At 43.5% G+C, this 12,489-nt stretch overlaps 1 protein-coding gene across 1 annotated transcript in view; it reads left to right on the top strand.

Annotated features, from left to right (window-relative positions):
- The window catches only part of skiv2l (SKI2 homolog, superkiller viralicidic activity 2-like), a 51,200-nt gene that overhangs the window by 21,075 nt on the left and 17,636 nt on the right, over positions 1 to 12,489 (top strand). The window contains exons 19-25 of the mRNA XM_046326369.1: positions 3,544 to 3,662; positions 9,296 to 9,427; positions 9,815 to 9,952; positions 10,178 to 10,282; positions 10,444 to 10,579; positions 10,810 to 10,936; positions 11,251 to 11,461. Of these exons, the coding sequence (XP_046182325.1) occupies positions 3,544 to 3,662; positions 9,296 to 9,427; positions 9,815 to 9,952; positions 10,178 to 10,282; positions 10,444 to 10,579; positions 10,810 to 10,936; positions 11,251 to 11,461 (968 nt within the window). The remainder of the gene's footprint in view (positions 1 to 3,543; positions 3,663 to 9,295; positions 9,428 to 9,814; positions 9,953 to 10,177; positions 10,283 to 10,443; positions 10,580 to 10,809; positions 10,937 to 11,250; positions 11,462 to 12,489) is intronic.

The raw sequence follows: 12,489 nt of genomic DNA, 5'->3' as shown, positions 1-12,489 counted from the left end.
GAATGGATGTTTTTCTACATGTTTAAGAACTCTTAGTACCATATGACCAGGGTTTTCGTTAGCCGGTAAATGCCAATAAATATAATTGTTCTGGTCAAATTGTCCGGGAGAGAAATAAAGTCTATTGCAAAATACGTTTTTTTATTAATTGATGGAAAGCCAGTCTATGTGCTCCAACTTCAAAGGAAAATATACTTCATAGGCTAATAAATCCTCAAGCTGCTCGGTAATTTGTGTCGGGTGTGCGTGTTTTTAATTTTACTCACGCAAAAGATGCAAGGGATTTAAGCTAAATGTACCCCGACTGGTCACAATTGACGAAGATTGTGTTGATTATCACCATTTCCAAACGGGATTCTTTCTCCAAAACAGTAAAGACAGCCTTAAGATCCCGCCTTCATAAGGACAAAGTAACGAGTCTCATTGGCACTGGAAGCCACTCCAAGGTTTTGGACAGTTTTGACTTATCCAACAGTAGCGGCTCACTTTGAGCAGGTCAAGGTCTGCCGCAAACGCAAGTAAATTGGAGGCAAATGATTGTGTTGGTCAGGCCCAGTCCTAGTATTTCTGCTGCCACCCTAGGCCAGATCAACATATGCCGCCCCTGTGTCATGTATAGCATAGAGATTTGGATTGAATTGAGTAATGATGTGTATCATGCGCAATTGGTGCATTTCAGTTTCTACGTATTCACATCGGAGAGTTACAATGTTGCAATCACTAGGCAGATAACTGCCTATCGTAGGAAACAGAGTTGTTATCAGTAAGCCAAATACGTATATCTTACATGACACGAGTCACAACCCCACAATAAATTCAAATTACAATAACAAGAACATTTATTAACATCATCCAGTAGAATTGTTTATTTTAATTAGATTTTATATACAATGGCGGCCTACCCCGGCCAAACCCTCCCCTAACCCGGACGACACTGGGCTAATTGTGCGCCGCCCTATGGAACTCCCGATCACGGCCGGTTGTGATACAGCCCGGGATCGAACCAGGGTCTGTAGTGACGCCTCTGGCCACTGCACCACTCGGGAGCCTCAACTGTAAAAAGAGAGCGATATCATTTGAGCTTTGGAAAACGAGTGCAGGCCTCCTTTCACAGCTGCATTGTAAAATAAGCTTTCGCTCAATGAACCAGCCTTAACAAATGTATTTACATTCTGAACTTGATTGTCCAAGATCAGTTTGATAATTTCTTCACTTTGTGGCCACCTAGAGTGGCCTCTTTCCACTGCTGTGGTTCTGAATCGCAGCAGGAGTGGGGCGGGCCGGCCCTGGTGTTCATAGACAGCCTTGTTTTGTTATTTACTAGGCCTTATTTAAATGTAGGCGACTTGTTCTTCTAGTCTAAATGTTTTAATTAAAAAAAAAAAAGATATTCATTTATGATTTATAGCAGGGATGAAGACGCAACAGGCAATGTTTTGTTGGTATAAGAAACATAGTTCTACTTTATTTTGTTACAGCTCATTTCTATTCTGTTAAACTAAATTACAATGGGGCCTCCCGAGTGGCGCAGCGGTCTAAGGATCTGCATCGCAGTGTTGAGGCGTCACTACCGGGAGTCCCATTGGGGGCGGCGCACAATTGTCCCAGCGTCGTCCCGGTTAGGGGAGGGTTTGGCCAGGAAGCTTTCCTTGGCTCATCACGCTCTAGCGACTCCTTGTGGTGGTCCGGTCGCCTCCAAGCAGACTTCATTGGTGCTGCTGGCTTCCGGGTTAAACGAGCGGGTGTTAAGAAGCAGCGCAGCTTGGCAGGTCACGGAGGACGCATGACTCAACCTTCGTCTCTCCCGGGCCCATTGGGAGAGATTGAGATGAGATTGGATCGCAATTTGGTATCACAAAATTGGGGAGAAAAAAAGGAGGAAAATTACAACAACAAAAACATTTTATAATAATAAATGACAATAATCTAAATGTGATTTTGAGCACCATGGGTAGACGTCCTAATGCGTTACGCAGCCAATGCATATGGATGTCCAGTAAATTTCTCAAATGTCCGGTGAATTAAAATCTCGAGTGTCACTTTGTCTGGTGCCAGATTTTCATAACGGAAACCCTGAGTATGACTAACCTCTTTTGTCTCTGCCTGTTTTGGCTTGCTCTCTCTGTCTGTAGTCTGTAATCATGAAGTGCTTTGAGAGGCTGGTTATAGCACACATAAACCCCATCATCCTAGACACCGTAGACCCACTCCAATTTGCACACCGCCTCAACAGATCCATCGACAACACAATCTCTATTGTACTCCACACTACCCTCACCCACCGAGATAAGAGGAATACCTATGTGAGAATGATGTTCATTGACTACAGCTCTGCGTTCAGCACCATTTCCCCATCCAAGCTCATCACCAAGCTTAGGACTGGGACTGAACACCTTCCTCTGCAACTGGATCCTGGACTTCCTGACAGGCCGACCCTAGGTGGTGAGGGAAGGCAACATTACATCTGCCACACTGACACTCAACACGGGGGCCCCACAGGGGTGTGTGCTTAGTCCCTTCCTGTACTCCATGTTCACACACGACTGCTTGACCATGCACAACTCCAACACCATCATCAAGTTTGCTGACAACAGGACAGGGGTGGAGTGTGGGGCGGAACAGCAACCTCTCCCTTAACATCAGTAAGACTAAGGAGCTGTTTGTGGACTACAGGAAGGGGGGGCAGCACGTCCCCATTCACATCGACAGGGCTGCAGTGGAGCGGGTCGAGAGCTTTAAATCACTGTGTCCAAATCACGAAGAACTTAAAATGGTCCACTCACACTCGCACAGTCGTGAAGAAGCTTTCATCAAGGCAAAGTGTGGCTACTTTGAAGAATCTCAAATATAAAAATATATTTTGAATTGTTTAACACTTTTTTAGGTTACTACATGATTCCAAATGTTTTATTTCATGTCTTCACTGTTATTCTACGATGTAGAAAATAGTAAAAATAATGAAATGCCCTTGAATAAGTAGGTGTGTCCAAACTTTTGACTGGTACTGTACATATACTCACTCCATAATTTGCTCACACATACATTTATACTGACTCTACACACACCCACTCACATACAGTCATCATATACGCTGCTGCTACTCTGTTTATCATATCCTGATGCCTAGTCAACTTACAGCTGTACATATCTACCTCTATCGATACAGTATCGCTGCACATTGTAAATATGGTACTGGAACTGACCCTGTATATAGTATGCGTACGTACATTGTGTTCTTATTTTTAAATCGCGTGCTTTTTTGTTCTACCTTATTTTTAGTATTACATTGTTATTGACTACTGCGTTGTCGTGGTTAGAGCTTGCAAGAAATGCATTTCACTGCATGTGACATTAACTTGACACTTCTCTCTCATGTTTGAGTGGAGAGGAGAAAATAGAATGGATGTTTTTCTACATATTTAAGAGCTCTTAGTACTGTATGACTAACCTCTTTGTCTGTCTGTCTGTCTGTCTGTCTCTCTCTCTCTCTCTCTCTCTCTCTCTCTCTCTCTCTCTCTCTCTCTCTCTCTCTCTCTCTGTCAGGTGAGTATATCCAAATGGCTGGCAGAGCTGGTAGGAGAGGTCTGGATGCCACAGGCACTGTCATCATCCTATGCAAGTCAGGGGTACATGATATGGGAGAACTACATGTCATGATGCTGGTAAGGCTTCCACTGTCGCCTTACATTTAATACCGCTATATCAGTGTTTTATGACAGTTTTTTGTGATCAAGTTTTTATAATTCTTTTGGTTGACAGGAGAAACACAAACCAACAGATATTACAGAAATACACATTTATCCCCCAAAATCCCTCTCCACTTTCCACCTGCAGGACGCTATAACTTGAGTGCATATATCAAAGTAGTGATTTTAAAGTGTTGTATAACAAATTATTATTGACAATGACGGACTATGAACAGTGGACTAACTGCCTTGTTCAGGGGCAGAAAGACAGATTTTTACCTTGTCAGCTCGGGGATTCGATCTAGCAACCTTTCGGTTACTGGCCCAATGCTCTAACCACTAGGCTACCTGCCGTCCCCTTCCCATTTAGCCAACTTAATTAATTATATTTGGCATTGTTTAGAGATCTCCCACGTCACGTTGCTACACATGGAGCCTCTGACTGTCAACAACAAGCTACACGCGTGAAATACTTGTGTAGGCTGTAGCTACGGTATGGATTTTTATGGGGCGCAGGTTATAAAACATTCAAAAGTTTGTTTTTATTAAATTAGGAATGTCATGGTATATCCTTCCTTGTGTGTAGCAATGCCACATAAATTATATTATTTAAGACAAAGCCTTTAAAAATGTTCCCCCTAAAGAATGTGTACTTAAGTATTCGAATACTTATGTCCATTCTGATATTAACGTCCTTTTGGATATTTGGATATTCGTATATTGGAATTCTATGCCCATCCCGAGTATATTTTTGTTCCATTTTGAATATATTGTTAATTGATGATATGTTGTAGTCATATACTGAACAAAAATATAAACGCAACATGCAACAATTTCAAAGATTTAACTGAGTTGCAGTTCATATAAGGAAATCAGTCAATCTAAATAAATTCATGAGGCCCTAATCTATGGATTTCACATGACTGGGAATACAGATAAGCATCTGTTTGGTCATAGATATCTTTAAAAAAGTCAGGGACATGGATCAGAACCAGTCATTATCTGGTGTGACCACCATTTGCCTCATGTAGAATGACACATCTCCTTCACATAGAGTTGATCAGTCTGTTAAGTCTGGAATCTTGTCCCACTCCTCTTCAATGGCTGTGTGAAGTTTCTGTATATTGGCGGGAACTGCAACACGCTGTCGTACACGTCGATCCAGAGCATCCCATGCATGCTCAATGGGTGAAATGTCTGGTGAGTATGCATAACTGGGACATTTTCAGATACCAGGAATTGTGTACTTGCGACATGGGGCTGTGCATTATCATGTTGAAACATGAGGTGATGGCGGCAGATGAATGTCACGACAAGGGGCCTCAGGATCTCGTCACGGTATCTCTGCATTCAAATTGCCATCGATAAAATGCAATTATGTTCGTTGTCCGGAGCTCATGACTGCCCATACAATAACCCCATCGCCTCCATGAGGCACTCTGTTTACAACTTTGACATCAGCAAACCGCTCTCCCTCACGATGCCATACACGCTGTCTGCCATCTGCCCGGTACAGTTGAACCCAGTATTCATCCATGAAGAGCACACTTCTCCACCGTGCCAGTGGCCTTTGAAGTTGAGCATTTTCCCACTGAACTCAGTTACGACGCCGAACTGCAGTCAGGTCAAGATTCTAGTGAGGACAACGAGCACACAGATTCGCAGTTTGTGAAGAAATTTTTTATTTGTGGAAATCCACAGTTCCATCAGTTGTCTGGGAGGCTGGTCTCAGATGATCCTGCAGCTGAAGAAGCCGGATGTGGAGGTCCTGGGCTGGCGTGGTTACATGTGGTCTGCGGTTATGAGGCGGGTCGTACGTACTGCCAAATTCTCTAAAATGACATTGGAGGCGGCTTATGGTAGAGAAATGAACTTTTAAATTATCTGGCAACAGCTCTGGTGGACATTCCTGCAGTCATCATGCCAATTGCACACTCCCTCAAAACTTGAGACATCTGTGGCATTGTGTTGTGTGACAAAACTGCACATTTTAAAGTTGTATTTTATTGTCCCCAGCACCTGTGTAATGATCATGCTGTTTAATCTGCTTCTTGATATGCCACACCTGTCAGGTGGAATCATTATCTTGGCGAAGGAGAAATGCGCACTAAAACGGATGTAAACACATTTCTGCAACCCCCCCCAAAAATTCTGTGTACAACATTTGGTCAAGACTATGCCCTTTCTTAACCTTGCTGTCATTATTTTGTGAATTGGGTGAGATACTTTCTCTGAACCCCAGGGTACCCCATAAGCACTTAGAGTAGGGCAAGGCTGCAAATAAAAGGAATATGAAGAACCAGGCCGATCGTATTGCTTTTCAAATCTTGGTGATTTATTTATTTATTGTTTATTTTTTCTGCTAAAAAGAATAACAGTTGGGAGTATGAATGATTTTTAACAATTCTTACATACCTTTTTACAATGAAAATTGTTTAATAAACATCCATGTTACATTCGCTGATTAAACTGATATAAAATGTGACCGCTAAAATATTTTATTTCAATAAACTGTGCGACTCTGCTAACATTTGACAGTGATGGTCCCAGGTGGTCCCTGGAAAGGAGACGTTTAGAAACCACTGCTCTACATCAGTCAGTTATTTTTTAGAAGTGTATTACTTGGCTTACTTTTCCCATGGGTGAGGGGATAGCTCATAGAATTAGAAAGGGATTGCTTTTCTACCAAGGATATAATAATACAAATCCCCTATTTCCTATTTAAATCCAAAATCCCGCAATAGATTCCATCTACCTCGCCCACGAAGTGCTCCGCCATTGTACAAAATATAGACTGCGTCCCAATTGGCGCCCTATGTAAGTGCACTACTCTTGACCAGGGCCCATGGGGAACTGGTCAAAATTAGTGCATTATGTAGGTTTTGGGAATAGGGTTGCCGTATAGGAAAAAGCCATACAGTCCTCTTGGGTTGCTGCGTGCTAGATTGCATAAACAAGTGCCTCATTAAACTGTCGAGGGCCTTATTTTTAACTGACCTCTCTAATGTGGGGCATTTGAGTGGACTTTAATATGGGGCTTTAGAGTGGACTATTTCCACCCTGAATTGGTCCTCCTGCTGCTATACTGTAGAAAATATGATAAATTCTCCCTATTACCCTCTCGCTGCCCACTACCGTAGTTGATCAATTGTTGGATCAGTCTTCAGATAAGTTGCTAACTGTAATTGCTCGATAGCAGTGGTAGCTAATCACTGATGTTAGTGTATAACTATGGGCCAAAGTTGTTCCTGGTCCGATCATCAGGGGAAAATGTAGGCTCCTATAACAGTTGTTTGCTTTTCTAATTGCTGTCTATATGATTAGAAATGCTCAACTTCATCCTCCGTACCTCCACCCTGTGTGATCTAGCACGAACCTTTCTCAATCCACTTTAAAGGGTTCCTGCTCCATTACCTCCAATTCTTTATCTTTTTTGTGTATACAACATAAAAGTGACATTCATTTTAAATGACATCCATTTTAATTATACTTCTTCTTTGTCGCCCAGGGTAAGTGAGGGGGTGATTTTCACCGTTTCCTACTACAAAAAGAGTCTAAATGGATCCACCTCCTAGATACTATTGCTCCCCACGGATTAAACTAACAACTATAGCTGAACTGTTTTCTCTAGTATACCTTCCCAGACTTGACCAGTAGCCTTTTGTTTTTTTTCCTTGTTCTTCTGACTTATTGATAATCACCATGGTGTGCGTCTTGTTTTTTTTACAGAACGTGTCTTACGCAAATAGTGCATATATTGTCTTTTACGAACACAACTCTAAAACATTATCCCTTTATGCACTTCCTGTACATCCCTGTGTATTATTTTTCAGGTTGTCTCTGTAAAATGACTTGATCATGATGTGTGTATTTCTGTTTTGTCTATAGTTTATTTTCCTGACATGACATTTACTTGCCCCACTTCTATTTCTAGAGGCATGTCACCTTCCGTCTACAACGCTGCCTGAGGAAGAATAGTAGTCAAAATGCGTTGTAGTTGTGCGTCCTGATGTACAATGCTGACTGCTCCTATATGTATTATTTTGTAAATACTCAGCAAAAAATAACGTCCTCTCACTGTCAACTGCGTTTATTTTCAGCAAACTTAACATGTGTAAATATTTGTATGTACATAGCAAGATTCAACAACTGAGACATAAACTGAACAAGTTCCACAGACATGTGACTAACAGAAATTGAATAATGTGTCCCTGAACAAAGGGGGGGTCAAAATCAAAAGAAACAGTAAGTATCTGGTGTGGCCACCAGCTGCATTAAGTACTGCAGTGCATCTCCTCCTCATGGACTGTACCAGATTTGCCAGTTCTTGCTGTGAGATGCTACCCCGCTCTTCCACCAAGGCACCTGCAAGTTTCCGGATATTTCTGGGGGGGAATGGCCCTAGCCCTCACCCTCCGATCCAACAGGTCCCAGACGTGCTCAATTGGATGGAGATCCGGACTCTTCGCTGGCCATGGCAGAACACTGACACTGACAGGAAATCACACACAGAACGAGCAGTATGGCTGGTAGCATTGTCATGCTGGAGGGTCACGTCAGGATGAGCCTGCAGGAAGGGTACCACATGAGGGAGGAGGATGTCTTCCCTGTAACGCACAGCGTTGAGATTGCCTGCAATGACAACAAGCTCAGTCCGATGATGCTGTGACACACCGTCCCAGACCATGACGGACCCTCCACCTCCAAATCGATCCCGCTCCAGAGTCCAGGCCTCGGTGTAATGCTCATTCCTTCGACGATAAATGCGAATCCGACCATCAACCCTGGTGAGACAAAACTGCGATTCGTCAGTGAAGAGCACTTTTTTTCCAGTCCTGTCTGGTCCTTCGACGGTGGGTTTGTGTCCAAAATCGACGACGTTGCCGGTGATGTCTGGTGAGGACCTGCCTGTACAACAGACCTACAAGCCCTCAGTCCAGCCTCTTTCAGCCTATTGCAGACAGTTTGAGCACTGATGGAGGGATTGTGCGTTCCTGGTGTGACTCGGGCAGTTGTTGCTGCCATCCTGTACCTGTCCTGCAGGTGTGATGTTAGCATGTACCAATCCTGTGCAGGTGTTGTTACACGTGGTCTTCCACTGCGAGGACGATCAGCTGTCCGTTCTGTCTCCCTGTAGTACTGTCTTAGGCGTCTCACAGTACAGACATTGCAATTTATTTCCCTGGCCACATCTGCAGTTCCTCATGCCTCCTTGCAGAATGCCTAAGGCACGTTCACGCAGATGAGCAGGGACCCTGGGCATCTTTCTTTTGGTGTTTTTCAGAGTCAGTAGAAAGGCCTCTTTAGTGTAATAAGTTTTCATAACTGTGACCTTAATTGCCTACCGTCTGTAAGCTGTTTGTGCCTTAACGATCGTTCCGCAGGTGCATGTTCATTAGTTGTTTATGATTCATTGAACATGGGAAACAGTGTTTAAACCTATTACAATGAAGATCTGTAAAGTTATTTTGATTTTTACAAATGATCTTTGAACAACAGGGTCCTGAAAAGGGACGTTTCTTTTTTCGCTGAGTTTATATTCTGTAAGTAGTTCACTAACTTTTGATGCGACGTACTGGCCGCCTACTCGTCTTCTTTCTTCGTTCTAGGGGAAGCCCACAGTGCTGCAGTCCCAGTTCAGGCTGACCTACACCATGATTCTCAACCTGCTGCGTGTGGAGGCCCTCCGAGTTACCGACATGATGAGGAGGAGCTTCTCTGAGAGCCACAGAGACACACAGGTACTGTGCTACATTACCCACAAGCACTTGGGGCAAAAGACTAGAGATAATGCATGACACGACAGTTGAGGACTACCAGTTTTAAAAATTGGTAGTCCTCAACTGAGTGGTTCTTAAATGGTCAAAGGACCGTTCAGCTTTCGATGGAAGGGGTCAGAACAGAAATATTGTCCCTAATATTCATATTTAATGTGACATTTATTCATGCTTATTGAGGATCTACATTAATCTACATTCCTTTAGATTGTCTTTTACATAAAGTCTGTCTCTCCAACCTGCGTTTGTGTGTGTATATCAGAGGGGTTGGGTAAAAAAAAGAAGACAGATTTACAGCTCATATGACCTAATAAAAGCATATCTTATATTTTCCTCTTCTCTTTCTCTCAGGCCCATGAGCAGCAGATCGGTCAGTTGAAACAGACTCTGTCCTCTCTTCCTCCTCTGGACACGGAGGGTCAGCTGTCTGACCTTCTGCCGTACTACTACACTGTCACTGAGCTACGCATCACCGCTGAGGCGCTGCAGGTACACACACAACATACTGTAGAGGCACGCACACACAAAGACACGTGCTCTCGGACACACACTTATGTATGTATAACACACGCACGGTTTCAAAACACTCAAGCTCAAACCACATCACAAAACAACTCAATATAATTGATTGTGAAAAAGTGTCAATTTTAAGAAGAAAAATAAATAAATACAACATCACTATGATTTGCTAATTGTCCGTCTGTCATCTTTCAGTGTGCAGTTCTGGGGTCCGTGAATGGGTTGAAGGCTCTCTCTGTGGGACGAGTGGTAGTGGTCAACAACAAACAGCACGTCAACGCCCTTGGAGTCCTCCTACAGGTGTGGGTCTGTGTGTGGTTGTGGGTGTGTCTGTGTGGGTGTGTGTTTGTCTGTGTGGGTGTGTGTGTGGACTGCAACTTTTTTTAGGTGACAAAGGCATGTCATGTAGTTATCGTTCTCACTTCTCCCCTCATCAATCCTTTATTTAATATCTGTCCCAGGTGTCCAGCGACTCAGTGAATCGTACGTTTACCGCTCTCGTCATCTGTGAGAAAGGCAACGAGGAGGGAGGAGGGGACAGCCCCAACGCCAGTGCCTTCCCCCACCTCTACAACACTGCCCTCTTTCTACCTGATGGTCAGTTCATGCACACATTTATTCATGGAAACTCACGCACGCACAGGGAATGATGCTCGACTTCTCCCTGTTGGAGACATACACATTTACCAATGAAGACTCAACATACACACACACACACACACAGCTAAGTGAACACGCACACATGCTAACACTAACTAACAAGCTCACATACGCTTCAACGGAATAACCAATAACGATTGTGTACGTTCTATATGATCCGCTGATAGGTCCCTGCGGTCACACGGTCCAGAAGCTGAAGCTACAGGACGTGTCAGCCATCACAGTCAAGACCCTGAAGGTGATCCCTGACCGAATCATTGACAACTATAACAAGAGGCAGCAGCCGCGCTTCAGGTGTGTGTGTGTGACAGTGGGACAATTTGTGTGTGTGCATTCATGCATTATCATGTAGCGTATACAGTATGTTTCAGCCTTTTTGCACATTATGGCTCCACTAAGCCCACATAACCATGTTTATCTATGCAAATAAGGGGTTTATATTTATGATGTCATCATGACCACTCAACAGTGTCTTCCATCTGCCTTTCTTTTGTGAATAGCACTCTACATATCATTGAATGCACAGAAATAAAGAGCTGCCACTCTTGAGTCTATTTTCATCTTTCTCTCCTTCCTTCCATCCTTTCTCCCTCCCTCCATTTTCACAGGCTTGATCCTCCGGGCCAAGCCATCTCCACGGCAACCCAGGAGCTCCTGCGATTGGCGGAGGCCAACCCAGGCGGGGTGGTGACCCTTGACGCGGTGAATGACCTCCAGCTGAAGAGTGTGGATGTGGTGGAGGGCACGATGAGGCTGCGCTTGCTGCAGGAAAGCCTCAAAGACTTCAACTGCATCCACTCACCCACCTTCTCAGAACAGGTGTGTGTGTGTGTGTGTGTGTGTGTGTGTGTGTGTGTGTGTGTGTGTGTGTGTGTGTGTGTGTGTGTGTGTGTGTGTGTGTGTGTGTGTGTGTGTGTGTGTGTGTGTGTGTGTGTGTGTGTGTGTGTGTGTGTGTGTGTCACTTCCACACACTGACCTGATATTGCCATAATGATGTCGGAGCACTCATATAATGAACAGAGACAGGTCTGACAGACAGTCTCCACACACCTGTGTCTTCCTCTCTATCTTTTCCACTTCATTCTCCCTTTCCTTCCTTTTTTGTTTCAATCTATGGTCCAGGACAACGGGTGTCAAGAGTAGGAGTTCTGATATTGGATCTGTTATTGTCTTTTTGATCATAATGAATTAGATTACATGGACAGGGTCGACCTGACCCTAGATCAGCACTTCTACTCTTGAGACTTTTTATGAGCACAAGCCCTGGACTCTTTTTATACTGCTTTCTAATAGTCATTTTGTCAGACTGTAATTTATTTGGGCCTGCACCATTGTTTCCGTTATCCTGTAATAGCTGGCTTTTGGTCGATAAAAATAAATAATCAGAAGGCGCTAAATAAAAATGGTGCCGGCCAATTGTCCAAAGAAATAATAATCCCTTTGCGAAATGATGCATTTTAGCCCTATTCGTTGATTGAAATACAAGTCGATGCAGCACAAGAATTCAAACATCTGTTTGTTGCTGCTGGCGTGAAATGCGTTTTAATAAGCCCAATCACCGCACAACAATTCCAAAGGCAATTCCGTGAAGAAGAAAAAAACAACTACGGGCAAAATTAAAAAGAGCAACAATTTATTTTCTCAACTGGTAATTAAGCTTTGCATTCGCCATTCAAGTGCATAGGCAACTAGGCAGGCTTCAGCGCGTCACGCCACTTTGTAATGAGCTGGAGGCAGTATGCATTTTGAAAACATATACTTAATTGTTTGAAACCGGCATGTTTTACCTTGCTTCAAAGTAGCCTAGCCAGATCCAACCAAATGCGCAGGCAGTTATTTTATAAATA

This window comes from Oncorhynchus gorbuscha, linkage group LG24, assembly GCF_021184085.1.
Source record: "Oncorhynchus gorbuscha isolate QuinsamMale2020 ecotype Even-year linkage group LG24, OgorEven_v1.0, whole genome shotgun sequence".
NCBI classification, from domain to species: domain Eukaryota; kingdom Metazoa; phylum Chordata; class Actinopteri; order Salmoniformes; family Salmonidae; genus Oncorhynchus; species Oncorhynchus gorbuscha.
Note: the sequence above shows the minus strand (reverse complement) of the source record. Positions and strands in the feature narration are given on the sequence as shown.